Genomic DNA, 21,506 nt, shown 5'->3' on the forward strand with positions numbered 1-21,506 from the left:
GTCAACATACTGTTACGAACTCTCTATATTCCATAATACTATGTTTCAGCAAGGCATATTATTTCAAGCAGCAATTCAAGACATTTCATGTATTCCTATCTTGGATACTCAGTGCTATGTCTCTCTTCTGTTCCATCTAGAAAGGAGTCAATCTCTCCTTCTGCAAAGGTGGGTTCAACAAATATGAAGGCAGCTGGCTCCTATCTAGAAGCTAGCCAGACAAAATATCAGAGATAATTTGTGCTGGTCAGAAAAGAGCATTTTTCCCCTGAGAAAAATGTTGATGAAAACGACAACAACAACAACAAAAAGATTTTGAATTTTTTTCTCCCAAAACTGAAATTGTTTGATTGGAAATGCTACTGCTGTGTCTCATGAGAGTTGTCGTTCGGATGCCTCATGCTTCCATTCTCTTCTATAAGCTGGGCTGGGCTTCATCTCTCATGAGGCACCATGGTGTATTATTTTAGTGAACGGAGGTGGTGCATTATGGGAATGTCTGGCAATGGTGTATCATGGTAGATGTAATCCAACTGGAGAGCCGAGCCCATGAGTACAATGGGGAAACTAAGCAACAAAAACTACAAATTCCATGAGGCACAACAGTGTTATATCTAAATTGAAATATTTCAGTTTTCATTTGACAACTGAAAATGTTTTGGGTTTTGAGCATTCTTTTTTTGACAAAAAAAATCAAAAATTTCTGTGGAAAGCAGACTCTTTTCACTAAAAAATATGTGTAGTCAAAACCCACTGTTTTCTGTAATAAAACAGTTTCAATGGAAAATTTACCACCAACACTAAAGATAATGCACCTAAGTGCTTTGTGAAGAGGCCCATATGAGGCTCAATGTAGGAAACTGATAAAAAACTTCATTAAGCTGAAAGGAAGCTGTTTGAAATGACTACCATGCCCAGTCATTCAGGTCAAGGAAGGGCTGTGCACAGCATTTCAGCCTTCTGAATCACAGAGAAATGTACCTGCCTTTTGTCAAGAATGTCCAACTTCAAAGATTAGAAAAGACAAAGCCTGAAAATTGTAGGAAAAATGACGAAAGAGACAAAGCCAGTGTAGAAAAGATGACAGACAGGTACCTCAGTTAAGACAAGTGCTTCGTGATCAGGCAAAATAATGATCTGAATCCTGATCAATGGAGCACTAAATTCAGTTCTGCCCTCACTGAGGAAAGAAACTAGTGAAATCAAACAACTTATCATTATGAAACAGAAAGATAGGAATCTATGTAGCTAGCTATCTAACTAGCTAGCTAAAGAAATATTAAACCTAATTGCGTTCTTATTTTTATAATCTCTTTGAAAGAACCAGAGAAACAAAGAACTACCTTTCAAAATGAGAAAATGAATAGAAATAAAATTGATCTAAAAGCAGGGTATAAAAAAGCCCCCCCCCCAAGCCCAACCCCTCTTCCCCCTTGTGGTGGGATTGTGGAAACAGGTTGAGTAAGGGATTGCTTTTCAGCTCAAAGTATGGTTGGTGAGCTATTCTCTCTGCACTCCTATAGTAGCCATGAAGGCCTACAGGATGTATTGTGAAACACCCTGGCTAACAGAGCTCTGGCTGGGCAGATCAAATTCATTAGCCTGGCAACGGGTCTAAGAGATGGTCACTCTGAAAACAAATCTGCAGCCAGCAAGTCCTTCAGTTGTCTCAGCTTTACCCTGAAATGGTCTTGCTGGCCGAGAGAGCGTGCGTAATTGCTTGTCCACTTTAAATGAATTCCCATGCAACCTTTGACAATGTAATCCAATAAACCCTGCAGCAATGGGGGAACAGTGAAAGTGACAAGTGATGGACATTGTTGGGAGTCATAGTCATGAACTTAAACGTGAATGGGTCAAGATTTTGGTCACTCTGCGTTGATTTAGGGTGATGCTGTAGTTCAGCAATATCCTGATTGGCTCAGCTGCTCTATTCACAGACAGTACAACCCACTTCAATCTAGAAAAGATGCCCTAAAAAATGTTCCAGAACAGCCCTGACCAGCCTACTGCAGCTGGAGTTTGTCCCATCACATGGTTGAGATGTAAACTATGCAGAACTATGTGGAGACACTTGCACTTCATATTCCTGCACTACACCAAGTTCAAGATGCTGCAACTAGTCTCTCACTTCCCAACAGCTCTTTCCAAATATGGTTTAAATTCACTTTTAAGCACACTATACACTTATGAATTCTGAAAACATTGAAACGTTTTTTTTTAATTTTTTAAATTTCCTGCCTCCTACAACATTTACTCCTAAAAGAGCTTGTGTAATACACTTCAATCCCGACTATACTTGTCACTTATGTTATTTAGATCAATGGACAAACTCATGTCACAACATAGTGTGATTCAGGCCAGCACATTGCATCCAACTTTTATCACAATACATTGAAATCATCACAAATTGAAACAATCTGATGGAGCAACATCAAATCTTCACCTCACTCCTAATGATGTTTCACAGACTCCAGAGGTTATTTCAGGAGCTGTTCAATGTGCCATGATCTAGCCTCACAGGTCATCAGATGAACCATCACAATAATGAAAAACAGAACAGATGACCAACCTATCAATGCTTGAAAGTATATTAAAATTATTATTATTATTATTATTTGTATTGCAATCATAGAATCATAGAATATCAGGGTTGGAAGGGGCCGCAGGAGGTCATCTAGTCCAACGCCCTGCTCAAAGCAGGACCAATCCCCAACTAAATCATCCCAGCCAGGGCTTTGTCAAGCCTGACCTTAAAAATATCTAAGGAAGGAGATTCCACCACCTCCCTAGGTAACCCATTCCAGTGTTTCACCACCCTCCTAGTGAAAAAGTTTTTCCTAATAGCCAACCTAAACCTCCCCCACTGCAACTTGAGACCATTACTCCTTGTTCTGTCATCAGCTACCACTGAGAACAGTCTAGATCCTCTTTGGAACCCCTTTCAGGTAGTTGAAAGCAGCTATCAAATCCCCCCTCATTCTTCTCTTCTGAAGACTAAACATCCCCAGTTCCCTCAGCCTCTCCTCATAAGTCATGTGTTCCAGTCCCCTAATCATTTTTGTTGCCCTCCGCTGGACTCTTTCCAATTTTTCCACATCCTTCTTGTAGTGTGGGGCCCAAAACTGGACACAGTACTCCAGATGAGGCCTCACCAATGTTGAATAGAGGGGAACGATCATGTCCCTCGATCTGCTGGCAATGCCCCTACCTATACATCCCAAAATGCCATTCGCCTTCTTGGCAACAAGGGCACACTGTTGACTCATATCCAACTTCTCGTCCACTGTAACCCTAGGTCCTTTTCTGCAGAACTGCTGCCGAGCCATTCAGTCCCTAGTCTGTAGCGGTGCATGGGATTCTTCTGTCCTAAGTGCAGGACTCTGCACTTGTCCTTGTTGAACCTCATCAGATTTCTTTTGGACCAATCCTCTAATTTGTCTAGGTCCCTCTGTATCCTATCCCTACCCTCCAGCGTATCTACCTCTCCTCCCAGTTTAGTGTCATCTGCAAACTTGCTGAGGGTGCAATCCACACCATCCTCCAGATCATTTATGAAGATATTGAACAAAACCGGCCCCAGGACCGACCCTTGGGGCACTCCATTTGATACCGGCTGCCAACTAGACATGGAGCCATTGATCACTACCCGTTGACAATCTAGCCAACTTTCTATCCACCTTATAGTCCATTCATCCAGCCCATACTTCTTTAACTTGCTGGCAAGAATACTGTGGGAAACTGTGTCAAAAGGTTTGCTAAAGTCAAGGAACAATACGTCCACCACTTTCCCCTCATCCACAGAGCCAGTTATCTCATCATAGAAGGCAATTAGATTAGTCAGGCATGACTTGCCCTTAGTGAATCCATGCTGACTGTTCCTGATCACTTTCCTCTCCTCTAAGTGCTTCAGAATTGATTCTTTGAGGACCTCCTCCATGATTTTTCCAGGGACTGAGGTGAGGCCAACTGGCCTGTAGTTCCCAGGATCCTCCTTCTTCCCTTTTTTAAAGATGGGCACTACATTAGCCTTTTTCCAGTCATCCGGGACTTCCCCGGATCACCATGAGTTTTCAAAGATAATGGCCAATGGCTCTGCAATCACATCCGCCAACTCCTTTAGCACTCTCGGATGCAGCGCATCTGGTTTCATGGACTTGTGCTCATCCAGCTTTTCTAAATAGTCCCGAACCACAGTTCTTTCTCCACAGAGGGCTGGTCACCTCCTCCCCATGCTGTGCTGCCCAGTGCAGTAGTCTGGGAGCTGACCTTGTTCATGAAGACAGAGGCAAAAAAAGCACTGAGTACATTAGGTTTTTCCACATCCTCTGTCACCTCCCTCATTCAGTAAGGGGCCCACACTTCCTTTAACTTTCTTCTTGTTGCTAACATACCTGAAGAAACCCTTCTTGTTACTCTTAACATCTCTTGCTAGCTGCAACTCCAGGTGTGATTTGGCCTTCCTGATTTCACTCCTGCATGCCCGAGCAATATTTTTATACTTTTCCCTGATCATTTGTCTAATCTTCCACTTCTTGTAAGCTTCTTTTTTGTATTCAAGATCAGCAAGGATTTCACTGTTAAGCCAAGCTGGTCACCTGCCATATTTACTATTCTTTCTACACATTGGGATGGTTTGTCCCTGTAACCTCAATAAGGATTCTTTAAAATACAGCCAGCAATACAGCAATAGCACTTAGAGGCCCCAAACCAGGGATCAAGGGCCCAGTTTGCTGTGCAATATATACACATTGTGACAAAGTTCCTCCTCTGCCCTGGTGGGTCCTGCGCTTATTGGAGGATTTGCTCTCCTCAGAGATTCATGGCAGCCCTCAGTTTGGCCTCTTTCATGGCTCAAATCTGCCGTTCACTCAGTTAGCCTCATCACTGGCCAGCATGGGGAAAAGAAAGAACAATCCCCGCAGTCTCTGCTGATCCACCTAGTGGATTGGGGAACAGGTCAGAGACCTTCCCCTCTGGTGGAACCCACAGTCCAGATCAACTCCTCTGGTATCAAGTAGGGAGTTGGAGGGATGGGGGGAACCCGGGACCAGCCTCTACTCCGGGCTCCAGCCCAGGGTCCTATAGATTGCAGCTATCTACAGTGGCTCCTGGAACAGCTGCGTGACAGCTACCACTCCCTGGGCTACTTCCCTATGGCCTCCTCCCAACACTTTCTTTATTCTCACCACAGGACCTTCCTCCTGATGCCAGATAGCGTTTGTACTCCTCAGTCCTCCAGCAGCATGTCCTCTCACTCTCATCTCCTTGCATGCACCTCACTAACTGGATGTGAGAGCCTTTTTAAACCACGTGTCCTGATTAGCCTTAATTAATTCTAGCAGCTTCCCAATAGGCTACAGGTGTCCTAATTAGCCTGCCTGCCTTAATTAGTTCTAGAAAGTTCCTGAGCGTTCTGGAATAGTTCCTGTTATTTTACCCAGGAAAAAGGGACCTGCGTAACCTGGAACTAATGTATCTACCTTCGACCACTCTTTTGTAGCCATCTGGCCTGACCCTGTCACAACACACAGTGAGAGACAGTCACTGCCCTGAAGAGTTTACAGTCTACATAGACAAGCTAGACAGACAACAGAAATAGGCAAAAATAGTGGTTTAAAATATTTTGATATTGGGAATGCTGACACAGCTATAACAAAATGATATAGTAGGAAAACTGGGGATCAATATAATAAATACAATGTTTGTTTGCAATCTTTTTTCATAGTTTCACAGTAATCTCATTACATAAATGCTGGCATTGGAAGACAAATTCACTCTCGCACATATTCTCAAAACAGTAATTAGAAGGATGAATTTTTATTGCCTATATGATGCCTTAAGTAACCTCATATGTTATAATCCTAATAATTAGTATCACTCATATACAAATTCATAAGAGTCTGCTTTTCTTAAAAGTGTGTGTGTGTGTGTGTGGGGGGGAAACAGATGCAGATCTGTTAATGAAATGTGTTTGGTACTGACATTTTCATTTGAAAGAATTCATTTAAAAATAAAAATAGAATATGGTATACAATGAGGGGTTAAATTTTGTGATCTATTAGTTATTTATTTATTTTACAGGGCATTAAAGTCAACCATATAGTGGAGAAATGTAAATGTAATGTTATTTATGGCATACAAGTCGATAAAATCCTGAATAAATTTGCTTTATAATGATAGTAATCATATGAATTCAAACAAGTGTAATTTTCAAAGAGAACTTACAGGCTTTGGAGTTTTCCATGGAGAAAAGAAACCTGAAATAAAGAAAAAAAATATTAGTGAATCTTTCTGTCATATCACTTTACTATGAAATATATAATGGTACAGGCACTGTGGGGTCTATTCTTCCCTTTTGATGCAGGCCTGTAATTTACAGTAGCATTCATGAGGATTACATACACATGGTGAGGGGAGATGCATCCTGAAGGATCTAATTTCTCTCTAAATAAAAGCAAGTGAAGTCTACAGGAGTCTAGCCATTGTCTTCAAAGGTAGCAGGCTCAAATGGATAAAACTCCTATCCAGTGCCCACTCCAGGAAATGGAAAGACTCCTAATGGCTTCAGTCAGCGTCAGATAAAGCTCCAAATCATCTATTTCAAAGAACCAAACATAGTAAAGTAGCTATTCAAAATTTTTGTTAAAATAAAGCCTAATAAGGAAAGACTGATTTCAATTTGCAAGTATAAAGAAACACTGAAGAAAAAGTACTATTTAATCAATATGGCTCACAAAAATACAACTCCACAAGTTAATGATTGTTCTTTTGTTTTATTTTGTTCCTCCCCCTACAGAAATAAAAGCTGCTGGTCAGATACTACTGCTTCTCTTAATCAAATTATTTATTTTCCTGGTTATTGGTGTGTGACAACTTAATGAATCATTATGACTTCTGCTTACCAGTATGTAAAATCTGACATGTCCTTGTCATAAAACTAGATCACCTAAAATGTATGTTGAAAACATGGATAGTTGCTTTGTATGCAGCACCATGTGCAAAAGAATTTTAGTTACAAAATGAATAAATCAATCAGGTAAAAAAACAGAATTTAAAAGAATAGATGGACAAATTTTCAAAAGGGTAACCTTCCTTTTGCAGGCTCAATTTTCATCCAAAAAAATTGTACGTGTAATTTGCTTGTGGTTGTAAATCTGAGTACGTACATCTCTAACTCCATGTTTACAAGCTAAAATCAGGTAGTCAGAGGCACAATTCATTTTGTGGGGGGAAAAATACAGGCTCAAACTGAGGTCACTCAAAGAGAGACTGGGCCTCTGCCCTTCAGAAAATGTTCTCCAAATAATGAATTATGATGATAGCAGTACCTTAACTATTTTTCTCTCTAAAGAGCACCAAGGAAACAGCTAAACTAAATTAAAATAATAGACCCTCAGGGAAACGTATCCATAAACAAAATACAATAGGAGTTACATCTGAACATGATAGTCAAGGCCCCTAGGATTCTGTGGTCATTGGCTCATTTCAACTGCCCATAGATGTGATAAAATTTGGAGCAAAGAAATTCTTGAATTTGTGGCAGAAAGCCATTGACTGTATGGTAACTGTTATTTGTAAAGTAAGATTCCAAAAAGATGGGGTGTGTGTGTGTGTCATGTTTACTGTTTGTCTATAGCTTTCATATAAAAGATGCTGAGTTTACAAATGAAAACGATTCCCCCCCACCCTGTAAACTGAAGCTGAGGTACGAAAGACAAATTGTATAGTTCTGGTTCCCACATCAGCTCCAGTATTAAAGAAGCTGTAACTGAAGTTTAGCTAGCAATTCTTTAGATGATGTGCATGCCAGAACAAAATCCAGCTCACTCTTTCTTGCTTGTTGCTGCTCTGCATGACAGACAGGAGCCAAAGGTAGTAAACACCTATTTTCATCAGAAAGCTAAGATGAGACTTGGAATACACAAGAAGATCTGTTGAGCAAGGTGTGCCAGGTATCTTATACCTAGTTACTGGTGATTGGATGTTCTGGAAATATCTAGAAAGGTAACATTCTACCATCATTTGCACTAGTGCAATACCCATGAATTGTCTTCAATGAAAATTACAGCTATTCAAAAAAAGGGCAAAACTCACCCCATAGAAATTTACTATCCATAGTCAATTTTCTGACCAAAAGTGCATTTTAGCTGCCCTGCCTCAAGTAAACATATAATAAAAATACATACAAGTATTTATTGACAAAAATAAATGACAAATACAACAAACAGAGGTGTTTTTTAAAAAAAATCACACATTCAATCAAAACTAAAAACATTTGCACTTAAACTCAGTATGGAGACTTGTTGCATAGACTGCAACATACAAATCATAGAATCATAGAATATCAGGGTTGGAAGGCACCTCAGGAGGTCATCTAGTCCAACCCCCTGCTCAAAGCAGGACCAATCCCCAATTAAATCATCCCAGCCAGGGCTTTGTCAAGCCGGACCTTAAAAACCTCAAAGGAAGGAGATTCCACCACCTCCCTAGGTAACCCATTCCACCGCTTAGTGAAAAAGTTTTTCCTAATATCCAACCTAAACCTCCTTGTTCTGTCATCTGCTACCACTGAGAACAGTCTAGATCCATCCTCTTTGGAACCCCCTTTTATGTAGTTGAAAGCAGCTATCAAATCCCCCCTCATTCTTCTCTTCTGCAGACTAAACAATCCCAGCTCCCTCAGCCTCTCCTCATAAGTCATGTGTTCCAGTCCCCTAATCATTTTTGTTGCCCTCCGCTGGACTCTTTCCAATTTTGCCACATCCTTCTTGTAGTTTGGGGCCCAAACTGGACACAGTACTCCAGATGAGGCCTCACCAATGTTGAATAGAGAGGAACGATCACGTCCCTCGATCTGCTGGCAATGCCCCTACTTATACAGCCCAAAATGCCGTTAGCCTTCACAAATGCCAAGGTCCTCATTCAAAACCAATAAAAGGAAATACTTATTCACGCAACACCTAATTAAGTGATGGAATGCATTGCCATAGGATGTCACTGAGGCAAAAAACCTAGCAAGAGTCAAAAAGTGACTGGGCATTTATATAGATAATAAGCAGTGTATTAGCATTAACTGTTATAAGACGTTGGATGAGATATTAAACCTCATGCTTAGCAGTGTAAACCAATCTCTAACTATTGAGAATTAGGAGACCTAATGTGGGGGGCAGATCATCCCACATATCCTAATCAGATTTTTCTTGTACCTTCTTCTGAAGCATCTGGTGCAGGCCACTGTTGGAGACAGGACACTTGACTAGGTGGACCCTGAGTCTGGTTCAGGATTGAAAGTCCCACATTCCTCTTTTCCACGTACCTTTTGGCAATTCTAATTTTTCCCTTGTCTTAAACAAAACAAACATAAAAGATGCCTTTTATGTGTTGTCTCTTTGTTGACACCTGTGGATGCTAAATGTGGACTGAGCATCAGCAGAATTTGTAACTGGTGTTTAAATACACATGAGCAATGCTGCAAGTTCAAATATGTGGCCACTTGCAGATTTTTGAATGGCCTGCATAACTGATTATAGAATACGTATGAAAAGCTTCATAGAGTGGTATAAAAAATGTAATGACTCATGGTCCAGTCTGTATGATACAGTTTCACTGCTGTGTTTCTGTAGAATTTTAGGACCCTACCCTGACATGTGTGCAGCCATTATGTGCCACAAAGCCAGTAGAGTCTGATACAGCTAGCAAATCCAGGCCCAGGAATCTCACCTCAATATAAAGTGGATCCTGTGGTGGCACAGAATCAGCATAGCAGCTCTAGCAACATAGCTTCCCTGGTGCTGGAACAGGCGGTGTGGCCATAGCTCTTTACAATCCACAGATCTTTGGCTGTTGTCTTGATCCCTTGGGACCATTGGTAGCTGACCTTTGCTTTTGTGCTCATGAAATATATCTGAGGATCTGACCCATAGATTACTTTTTTAAGCGTGCTCTGCAGAAGAATTACCTGCAAATTGTATGAGTTTGCCACATGAGTTTACCTGATGGCACAGGACACGTCACATTAATCTGAAGGAATACTGCTGTACACAATGTATAATATTCTACATACTCAGCAGCGCTGGACTCCAGCAGCCAGAACTATTGTTGGGGGTGGAGGGACCTGTGTACTCTCATTTAGCTTGATCTCCCATCATAGTACTACACTCCTTCTTGAATTACCTGTGCTGTTTCATTTAATGTTGTGAACTTTCATCACAAGAGATAGTGGGACCCTTCCTTGAACAAGCAGGGTTCAGCCCTGGCAGACTCTGGCTAAGTCCAACAATGATTTAGAGACAGGAATGAAACTTTTCTCAGATCAAAGTTCCTTGCAGCCTTCAGGAACTGCAGTCTGGTTTGACCTTCTAACAAGCTTATGTCTAACTAGACGCCAATTTTGGGTGAGACTTCATAAAACTAGTGTGCAGCCTCTCCCACCTAAGGTGGGAAAACCATTGACAACTGGGAATATAAGTGCTTTTGGAAGATGAGACTATAAAAGCCAACGGAAAAGTCAGGCCTGTCTGAAAAAAGCAAAACATTTGGGTAGGCCTGTGTGTTCTCATTGGTGGCTTCTCCTTCTCCACACTCACTCACTGACTTGATTATCTTTCTACTGACCTGACATCTAGGGGAAGGATGGCTTGATAACTATTCCCAGTAGTAACAAGCTCCCAGTGCAAGATTATGGATTCATTTCCAGAAGAGTCCCATTTCTCTTGCATTCAATTATTGACACTTTTGTTTAAAGCAGTCCCAAAACCTGAATTACAATTGTCATGATGGAGACCAGGATCAGATACCTCTGATAAAAAACAGCCAGAACTACTAGATCACAAACTAATTGGCAGGAAAATCAAATAACATGTTCACCAAGCACAGTGGTTATGATATTCTAAGCACAGGGAAATAAATGTGCTATCTTTTGCCATTCAGTGGTAACTTTGGGAAAATGATGATATTTTAAAACAGTGATCAACGTAAGTTGTGTTAAACTATTAACAACTGACATTCAAAACCAATGTAAAGTTCTCTCCTTTTTGGTTTTAACTAGACAAGCCACAATATATTAATAAATAAGATGAGTGATTTTAGAAGGTGTGCAAAAAATGCTTTAAAAAATTCAGAGAGAATTATCTCATAATGCATTGACAAAAAGTTGGAATTTTACAGATTTTTGACAGGTCTCCTTTACTGTCTCCCACTATCCCCTTCACAATAGGCCTTCTCGAAACATGTCTAAAAATCAGATCTGAACCACTTCTGAGATTTAACTGCAATAGAGAATCCCAATAATACAACAGGAACTTGAGACTAAAAATCTATCTGGGAAACTGTACATCTTTATGGATATTTTTTCTTTTCGGAGACAAAGGCAAATTCCAGCTTCAGTCTCTTATGCTTCTCCTTTTTTGATGGAGATATCCTATAACAAAAAACAAATCATGCTACATTCATTTTTATTTTACTGTGTTGTTTAATGTACATTTTAATTAGGTCATTCATAAGAAAATTTGCTTATGGATTGTACGTTTTACACATTGGTCTGTAATGACTGAGAACAATTTAATTTCTTAGAAGCAATCTCACCAGTAGGCTTCGCAGTGTTTGCAAGATTGCATCCTATTTCAGTGAAGGTCCTCTCACACTGTAGATAATCCCAGTAATATGCTGCTGGCCACGTAACTTGCTGCCAGTTCTGCCATGAAATTGGACATCAACTTTGTTGGTTATGGATATGGTTATGAGTATGATGCTATGGTCCCCATTCGGGTTCCTTTCTGTCTCCATTATGCTTTTTTAAACACGAGAGAAAACAATTTCTAAAAAAACCTTTATTTATTCCTCAGAAAGTCTAAGCAACTACTGTGGAAGTTGTCAAGGAGCAAGGTCTTTTGGACACCGATGTGGCTTTCATTGGTCTTTGTGAAAGACCTATTCATATAATTAAACTGGAGGACATAAATAGTTAATAAATTTCCACAATTGACTGGGTAACAGTAGGCTGAAGGAAAGAACTTTAATGTCTCAAAGACAAGACCCTCTCAAATAAAGCAGGGAATGTTTAAGTTACATCATCTTCATTCCATAGCACTCGACGCATTGATGATAATAGCATTGTTTTTGTCCATTAGCTTGTGCTGGGCTTCTTGCCTTTTTTGTCATATAAAAGCCTCCCTGCATATGGCTTCCTGTGCCAATCTGTCTCAAGCACTGCACAGACCTTTTCACATGAATGTTTGGAAGCAGATGAACAGATGGTTGATCAGCACTTTCCAGAGTATCAGTTGACTCCATGTACATCTCTTCAAAGTTCATGTGTTGTTAGTTCACTTAACTCAAACTAAAGTTTTTCTTTCCAGAAAAGTCACCATTTTTATTTACTTTTGCATTAGATTTTTTGACATTTCCCTCCCTAATTGAAAATATGGATACTTCAGATATTTGGTAATTGACTATTCTGGGCCTGATTTTCAGAGGGCTGAGTACTTATAGCTCCCACTGACTTCAAGTGGAGTCATGGGTGTTTAGCTTCTCTTAAAATCAGGCTCTTCATACACTTGAATTAGCAGCATGCGGGGAACAGTTTCCTACCATGCACATACAACTGGACTCCAAATTCTATGCAATTATCTTTTGTTGATTTGTACTAGGCAACTATGGATTGGATGCACAGATTTTAATCTATTGTTGTTTTATACAAAGGGTAGCAAAAATGTCCTTCAGCTAAAGTTACAAAAATATTGCAGAGAGAGAGAGAGAGAGAGAGAGAGAGAGAGAAAGAAAGTATTGCATCATATAAAAAGAATAAACATTAACTCAATTAACCTTCAAATAGCTTTTCCTTTCAGAAAAACAAAAACCCAGCAAGGAGAATAACCAAATTTGATTAATTCATATACTGTAATAAATAAATGTTTAAATGGAGACAAAGAAAGTAGATAGAAGTAACTATCTGAACATAAAATTATGAGAGGGAGTTTGAAATTACCAAGAGATGTTTAAAATGTAAGATGATTGTACTGAATGGTACTCACTAGTACAGTTTCTACAATTCTAACAAAATATTATACATGGAAAATGACAAAATTCAAAGGCCCTTCCCTTCCAAACAGCTTTAAAGAATAATCAAAATCTCATACTAGCAACAACAATAAAGTTATTTACCTGGGAATTAAGAGTAGCTGGAAGAAGACTGGTAGCTCTTCAAGCCTAGCTAGGTAGTCCTGTAATCCAGTCTTCCTTTAGAATGATGGTGCTATGCCATGGAGGATCCCTTTTGGTAGGAATGCAAAGGCAATCTGGAATGTCTTTGCTTGTTGACCATGAGTGTCTTTGGTGAGGATATCACCTGAGATGGTGGGTTGAAGTCAATGAAGCTCACATGTGGGATGATTTGAATGGGGAATTATGTTTGACTGGGCCCAATGTGTTCTGACTAGAGATAGCTCCACTTGCAGTATGCCAGACGTCAGAGGCACAGTGAGTAGTAGGTGTGATGCACTTTTGCCTGATGGAATACCAAGACTGTGGCTCATTGCAGTGCACCAATTATATCATATGCAGGGTCAGATTAATAACAAAGATTTTCCCCCTCTTTTTTCAAAAAACTCTGTCAACATACACCAAAGTTACTAATTACAGTATTCCCAGCAAGTGACTTGCAGCAATACAAACATGATCAATAGCTGCTTCTCCTGGTGGTCTTGTGGTGGTCTTTGTCTCATGCTTCATTACTGGTCCATTGTTCATCAGTGTCAGCAGTGTTCAGAGAATGCTATGGAAATAGCACTCTGGTCAGATTCTCCCCTGCTTTTTGCCTGTAAAGCCATTCACACCTGTGTAAAGTAAGTGTGAAACACAACTATGTACTTTTACATCCACATTGCACTCACTTCATGTAGGTGTAAATGAATGAGCAAGGTAGAAAATCAGTCAGGTCTTTAGCTCCAATAGTAAGGGAGAATTTCCTGTTGCTCACCTCTCCCATGACTGATTCAGGAGTGGCCTGAGCTCTGACTTAAGTCCCATCCAGTATTTCTTGGTTTCAAGTTTGATGGCTCCTAAATAATTAGAGTGGAGTGCAAAGCTGTTAAAATGGAGGATTCTCAGAGATGATTTGGAGGCTGAGGAATAACTTGGTAAATTTAGCATCTGATTCTCCCCCCCAGGGAAGCTTTACCATTGTTCTAAATGAGTGCACGATTGAGCCTTAAATCAGTGATCATTTTCTTAGCATAGGAGTATCGTTTGTGCAATTCCTGAAGTCCTGTTGACCAACTGTTTTCAGGCAACATTTGTATCAATAATTTCCAGGCACTGAAAATATTTAAAGATAAAGGAGGAGCTGTTCAGAGACATAAATAGCATTAATGTGCCACACTCCCATTGATTTTCAGTGTAAGTTAGGTGCCTCTGAAAATCTCCAAATGCAAGCAAGAATCTGTAGTTACAGCCATTCTCATTTACAAGGTCTCACTTTCGCTGAAGGCAGTCTGATTGGCTTATGTTTGCCAGCAAGAATTCAGCCATTGGTAATTAGGTCAGAAGCTGGCATGGTAATGAGTTCATTGACATTCAAATGAACACACTACCATTCATTTTATTTGGATCTCATTGTTTTGTGAACTGCTTATCAATGAGTGGTTTAAAGGAGTTTATGAAATTTGTTAAAAATAATCACTAAAGACCAGCTCCCTCTGAATATGAAGCAGTGTATTTTCTAAGCAAATATGGTGTAGTACAAATTAGAATGAGCATTCAATAGCATTTAGTATGACAGTGTCTTATGATTCAATGGAGCAGAAACTGAGAAAAAAAATTAAAAATATTCCCTACTGCGAAACAAATATATTTTTTGTGCTAAAAGTCAACAGCTGCTTACCAAGTCACCAGGAATGGATTAGTGGCCCTCTGCACAGCACTGATGTTATAGAACAATTTTTGGTTCATTTTTGACTGAGTATTGTTCTCTTCTTCTCTTTTCTCAGACGAAAATTAAAGAAAATATTCAGCAAAATGTTTGTTATGCAGATGCAAATTTCTCTCCAGATTGTAGAAGTAGCCAGGTAGGTATATTTTTAGTGAGACATGTTGCTCACAAATTTAAAATGACATAAAGAAATAGGACTTAGGCTTTTGTCTTTGATTATAGAAGATAACAATGCAGATATATAGGGTCAAATCCTGAGGTCCTTACTCAGTTTTAATTTAGGGTCTAATTCTGCAATTACTACAGGGTTTAGTTTCATCTTCTCAACTGCTTACGCCTTATGTTAGTAAGCACTATGCCAAGTAGTAATAATTTGCAGGCCCTTATTCATGAAAAGCTCAGGCCTCAGAATTTGGCCCATGCATTGTAAACTCTATTGTCCTTTAAAAAAGGTCAGAAGCCTTTTTCTGGGCATGATAGAAGAAAACAGTCCAAATTTATGCTGTTGCAGAAAGAAATTTATCCAGCAGAATTCCTTGCTGCTTTGTTCCCTTCTGTTATCAAAAGAGAAGTTAATGCTGCAACATCTCTGTTGCTATTGCTGGTTCACATGCTCAGGCAAAGGATTACTCTCTGGATCTTTGGCATCTGGGGCTATGCAATCTTTTAATCATAACATCCCAAGAGATAGAAATGGAAAGGATGGCGTTTCTTGGACTGATCTTATATGATTCTCTGAGGCAACAAACTCCCCCAAGAGATCTTGCAAAACACCTCAAGCAACCAGCCAATCAATCAACACCACATTCTTTGCATTGAACAAAAAAATACACTTAACCAATGAAAACAGAGAAATAAATGAGAAGGCACCAGCCATTTCTTACTTATGGTTAGTGTGTAGGGAAAGAAGGGAAACAAAAATATTCCAATGTTGTAAAAATATTTCACTATTATTGGCGATGGTATTACAGGTGCGCTTTTGTACAAGGCACTATATAAACAGATAGTCCCTGCCCCAAAGAGTTTACTTGCAGTGTAGACAAGGCCTAAGAGAGACCCACTCCATAGTCCAGTGGTTAAGACTATGGGTTCAAGTCACTCCTCTGAATTAGGCAGAGTGGGGCTCTGAGACCTGCTCTTCCACATCCCATGTGAGTGACCTAACCAATAGGCTCTAAGGCATACGGGGGTGCTGCTGCATCCTCGTTGACTTTCCTACTAGCTAGCTTAGGCAGCTCCAAACTCAGGATGTTGGCTTTTGTGAATCCCATTCTTCAACACCTAACTTTCCTCATGCATTGTATAGGGAGCCTGAGTGCTGACTTTGGGGCTGTGACTTCTACTAGGCAGCAAGCCTCCTAAAGCTACACATTGCAATGCTGAACCCAAGTCCCATTTGTGGATCTAGCCTCAGTCTCCTCAGGCCCAGTTCACTGACTTAACGAGCTGGCAATGCTGCCACTTTAGAATGCCCATGAACTTTACCACTTTAAGGAAGAGCTTTATGTATCTGCTGTGGAAGTGTCTGACTCTTTTGATTAGACCTGCTAATGGCTGATTTTACTTGTAAAGCCAACTCTTCAGAAATGCTGTACTCTGTTTTCAGCTTTGTCCAATGCTCAGAAACTGTGCATGACTATGTTTGTGTGCCTGTTCTTTCATGTGTTTAGAATCTAATTCCCCCTCAGCTTCCTCAGTTTCTAAACACATTAGAGAAATCTCACTTTATGTGCTGGGCATGCTGCTTTGACAAATATCAAGGCATATTCCAAATATTTTATATTTAAAATAAGGCCCAGATAGGGCATAAACTGTTCGTACATGGGGCCCTAAAATTCTTCCACATCTTCCACACAAACCCACGTCTTATGAAACTGTGGGGAAAAACAACAGTGATCTGTTCACTCATTTGCCCTCGTTTGTGAGCTCTACACTGAAGACGCAGGTGGGGATGAGTGCAAAGGGAGAGTCATAGTGTGCAGGGCTAGGTAGTGACATGTAAGTCCCAGCCCATCGTCCTCTCACTACCTCAATTACACACACACACAACTTGTGTCCCTCCTACCTGCCAAAATCGCTCTCCAGTCACCTCTCTCCAGTCTGCCCAAACATCCCCGTTCCCTCCCAAGTCAAGCCTCTAGTCATATGCCATCCCCATGCTTTTATGTTCCTGGTTCTGATTTTAAACAATCAGCTCATCATAGTAATATAAATAAATAAATAAACAACAATAATTAATTAATAGTAAATACAACAATATATTTCCATAGCAAAACACCATTGGTTGTCACTTCATATACCCCTAATTTCAAGATACTCCTTTTCTTCACCTCTTGGAGGGCCAGGATTGCATTTATTTGATACAGTCACCTGTTGACTTTTTGCAGCCCTGTGTTATTATATACCTGTCTCTGTCACAGCCCAATCTTGTCAGGAACTAAGTGCCTACAACTCCTAATGAAGTCAACAGTGGATGAGGGAGCTCAGTCAGCACCTTGCAGGACTGGACCTAAATCATCCATGCTTTTCATAGACACATGGGTATGTGCAGGTTACGTATCTTGCAGGGACATTAGAAATGGCAGCCGCAGCAGGGGTTGTGTGGTGCTAAAAGGAAACAGAGAAATAACAGTGCTTCCTTGTACTATTTGTTCTCCACAAAAAGTGGAGTTTTCAGGGATACCTTTTAGCAGCACAGACTGAATGGTAAACCTTGTGTCCCTGCCAAGATTGCAGTAGCACCATTAGAAAGACATTACAAGGCAACAAAAAAGTTAAATTATACCATTTGAGATGGGATAGCCTGTCAGTTTTACCCAAGTGCTTTATAGTCATCATTGAATTACATTAACTTTAGACTCTTGTGCTCAAGATGCATTAGGCTGTCAACATGTTCTGAATAGTATACGTTTACCTTTAAAAACCTTTTCTGTAACAAAAGGAAGCTTCAGAAGCTCAGTTGTATTATGTTAACTAGACTATTTTAAAGGCATATGGCTTAATGATGAATGCTGACAGCTAAATAAAGGAAGCAGTCATGGCACATGGCTAGGGTGATTAAAGATAGTGTAAGTTATAGCGTACTTATCGGAATCTACAAAAACAGCTTTTGTTCCAAGAAATCCATTCCTTTCCACTCTCCTGCCCCATATACCAACTTGGTGGGACAAACTCAGCCTTGATGCACATTGGCTCAACTTCCACTGACTTCACATGGAGTTGCACCTGATCAGTCCAACTTTGAATTTGGCCCATTGTGTATGGGCATCTGTACATTATAAAAATACAAATTACTCCATTTTAATTTTTCCTGTAAAGAGCACTAAGTGGTGTGAGCCCATTTCAATATCCTTTAAAATCAGTTGGAGTCTTTCAGTTGATTTCTTTGGGCATTAGATCAAGTCCTTAGTAGGGAAAAGTACTGAAATCAGCTTATTTTCGTATGAAAAGTAATGTACCCTGATCTATTTTGTTTTGTGTTCTCCACTAAAAATACTGATAAGTATCCTTAGATGGCTCCAACCTTGTAAGTGGATATGGACCATTTCATCTCAAGGTTGCCAGTTCAAATCCAGACCAAGGATGACAATGAACAAGATTTACTACTCACTGGTGGCTCTTTGGTGGTCTGTGTGAAATGAGTTGGATGTCTCAGGTCAATTCCTATTAGACAAGCGGCGGCATCATAACCGTCCCTGCCTTTTGAAGACAGCCTCAGGAAAGAGTGCAAGGGTGTGAATGCACATGGGGATTAAAGTCATCTTTTCCTGGAGAGAGGCAGACACTTCTGAACAAATTGATTGGGCAGAGTGAGGACCCTTGCACCAGCAGGGATCACGCTCTATCTGCTCAATGGCTAACCACAAAATGTCAGCCTCCAGGGCTCTCCGTGTAACACTGTTCTCCAGAGCCGAATAATCATTCAGCACAAATACAGCCTATTGCTTTTTAGCAGCAGCACACCACATACTGGTCCCACTTCCTTTTAATCACAAATCAATTGTTAAATAAGAGGGATAATTGCCATGATGAGACGGGGAAGGAGAAGTCTGGAATGAGAGATGAAAGTTAATACAGCAAAGTCCTGATGCAGTTTGCTCCATCTGTTATGAACACAAGCCAAGCACAATCTCTTGCTATTGTTCCTGCTGATCAGACTGATGTGAGTACTAACTGCAGAGGATAAAGGGGTGGAGTGAGGGTAGATGGAGAAACATTTTAACAGCTTTCATTGTAACTTGGTAATTTCATGTTACTAGTTTTTTAAAATATTTTAGTTAAGGAATTAAATATCACACACTGTCTTAAAATAATATAGCAATGATTCTTTGCAAATACACAACAGCTTTCCAGGAATGCTCTCAAAGTACTTTCCAAACATTCAATTTGTTAACCTTTAAAACACCCTTTTGGAGGTGGGTATTATCCCTGCTTTACATATGGATAAAGTGGGAGCTCAATGGCATGAGATTGTTTATTGTTTCTATAACCCAAAATATGTGCATGAAACTTCAAAGACAAATTAAGAGGAGAGGACTGTGAGCCAAGGTGATTATCATCTAGGAGACTCATTTGAAAGATAAGGCCTTAAGCTAGAGAAAGGACAGCAAGGGTGGATAAAGAGAAGAGAGGATAGGAAGGAAAATGGTAATAATAAACATCTTGATACATACATTTTGTTGTGTACGCATTGTGAGTTTTGTTGTTGTTGATGTTCATTTTAAAGTTGCTGATATATAATATTAAATGTATGAGGGAGTGATGTCTGACAAAATCGTGGCCACTGGAAGCCTAATGCAGTGACTTGCCCAAGGTCACTCAGCGAGTTCATAACAAAACTGGGAAGAGAACCCTGAGCTCCCAAGCCCCTGGTTCCCTTGACCTAACTGCTAGATAATCTCCCTGCCTTGGGTTACTAAAATATTTGACATTTTGTCCCTAACAGTCTGCTGGCCCAGAGATGGAACTGTCTGATCCCATGGTCACACAGGACTACAGCTTCTCAGTGTCCGACTTACTTAGTGAGAAGAACACAGTGGAGTTTAGTAAAGGCTTTGCATAGAGCTAGGCTATAATGGTGCAATGATATGAAGTTCACAAGATTTAGTTTAAGACTTCAGGAGGCTGAAAGAAAAATTGGAGAAACAGAAATAGAAATAGATGGATAAGAAGCCAACGTAGCAGAGAACAGTAAATAGTGTAAAGCATGATGAATTGATACTGATGACCTGGTTTAAAAATGTCAGGTAGTTCAGTATTCCTGAAGGCACAGAGACAGGCTATTTACATTAAGGAAAAGGGCTTTGTCCTTAAGGCTAATGAGGGGGGAACAATTTTGGATTTTCTGCTGTTTAGTTTATGTGCCGCTCCTTTGTAATCTTGCATAGTGCTTCAAAAACCTAATGAGCAGAACATTAAAAAAAAGGTGTTAATAAAGGATCCTGACAAGATACCTGAGATGTGATTAGTATTAATGTTAAATGAACATATTATAAGGAAATGAAAGCAAATCAAATTGTGAATGAGTGATTTTTCTGTGACTATGCTCTGTCTCTCAGAGGAATATACTTATAAATGATTTCGAACTGTTGAGATTTAAAAGGCATGCTTAACAAAATGGAAATAACTCCTCAATACTGAGAAAATTGGAAACAGTGCATAAACATGACAAGTTAAACAAAGAATATTATGGTGCTGACAGCCGTGAAGCCTGTTGTGGACCTCACAACTAGCCTAGCTTCTCTGCTTACAAATTACCACTGTGATATAGAGGTATACAGTACCTATCAAAGATTCCCCCCCCCTTGTTTTTCATTTGTGAATGTTGTGCATAGGAAAGCAGACTTGGACTTAGCCTTTTGGGGTACACCCATGAAACAGTTTCTCTTTGCTCTTTGAAATGTAACCAAATTGTGGACTGTGTGATTGCATCATTAAACATGTGAACTCATAATAAAGAAACATCACTAACTGCAAGTTTATAGGCCAAGTTCTCCAAATAGCCAGTGAAAGGGGCATTCAGCACAAAATGTCTTCATGTTCCCCAAATAATAGGTGGCTGAAGCCTGTATCATAAGATGCCCAGAAAGCCCTCTGAAGTGACAAGGTCAAATCTCTGCTACAAATGAGAGAGAGGTGAGAATTGTACCTTGATCTCCCATAACCCAGATGAGTGACCAGCCACCAACCTAAACGTCTAGCAGAGAAATGTATAATATGATCTAATGGCTGGAAGTTGAAGCTAGGCAAATTCAGGCTGGAAATAAGGTGTAAATTTTTATCAGTGAAAGTAATTAACCATTGGCACAAAGTGTCACAGTGGGTTCTCCATCACTGACAACTTTAAAATCAAAATTGGATGTTCTCAAAGACATACTATAGGAATTATTTTGGGGAAGTTCTATGTCTTGTGCTATACAAGTGGTCAGACTGGAAAATCACAATGGTCCCTTTTGGCTTTAGAATCGCTAAATAAGGGAAGAAGAAACATCACCATCACTTCCTCCAAGAGGTGATCTAGCCAGGGTTGTTCAACAAATTTTTGTCGACTTTTGCAATTCACCAAAATTTTTCAGAA

General features: G+C 39.9%; 1 protein-coding gene across 7 annotated transcripts in view; it reads right to left on the reverse strand.

Annotated features, from left to right (window-relative positions):
- MAGI2 (membrane associated guanylate kinase, WW and PDZ domain containing 2) overlaps positions 1 to 21,506 on the reverse strand; it is a 1,196,373-nt gene that overhangs the window by 128,087 nt on the left and 1,046,780 nt on the right. For all 7 annotated transcript variants that reach the window (XM_084630708.1, XM_084630707.1, XM_084630706.1 and 4 more), the window contains one exon: positions 6,229 to 6,260. In XM_084630708.1, coding sequence (XP_084486834.1) covers positions 6,229 to 6,260 — 32 coding nt within the window. The remainder of the gene's footprint in view (positions 1 to 6,228; positions 6,261 to 21,506) is intronic.

Source organism: Lepidochelys olivacea, assembly GCF_965140295.1.
Source record: "Lepidochelys olivacea isolate rLepOli2 genome assembly, chromosome: 1".
NCBI classification, from domain to species: domain Eukaryota; kingdom Metazoa; phylum Chordata; order Testudines; family Cheloniidae; genus Lepidochelys; species Lepidochelys olivacea.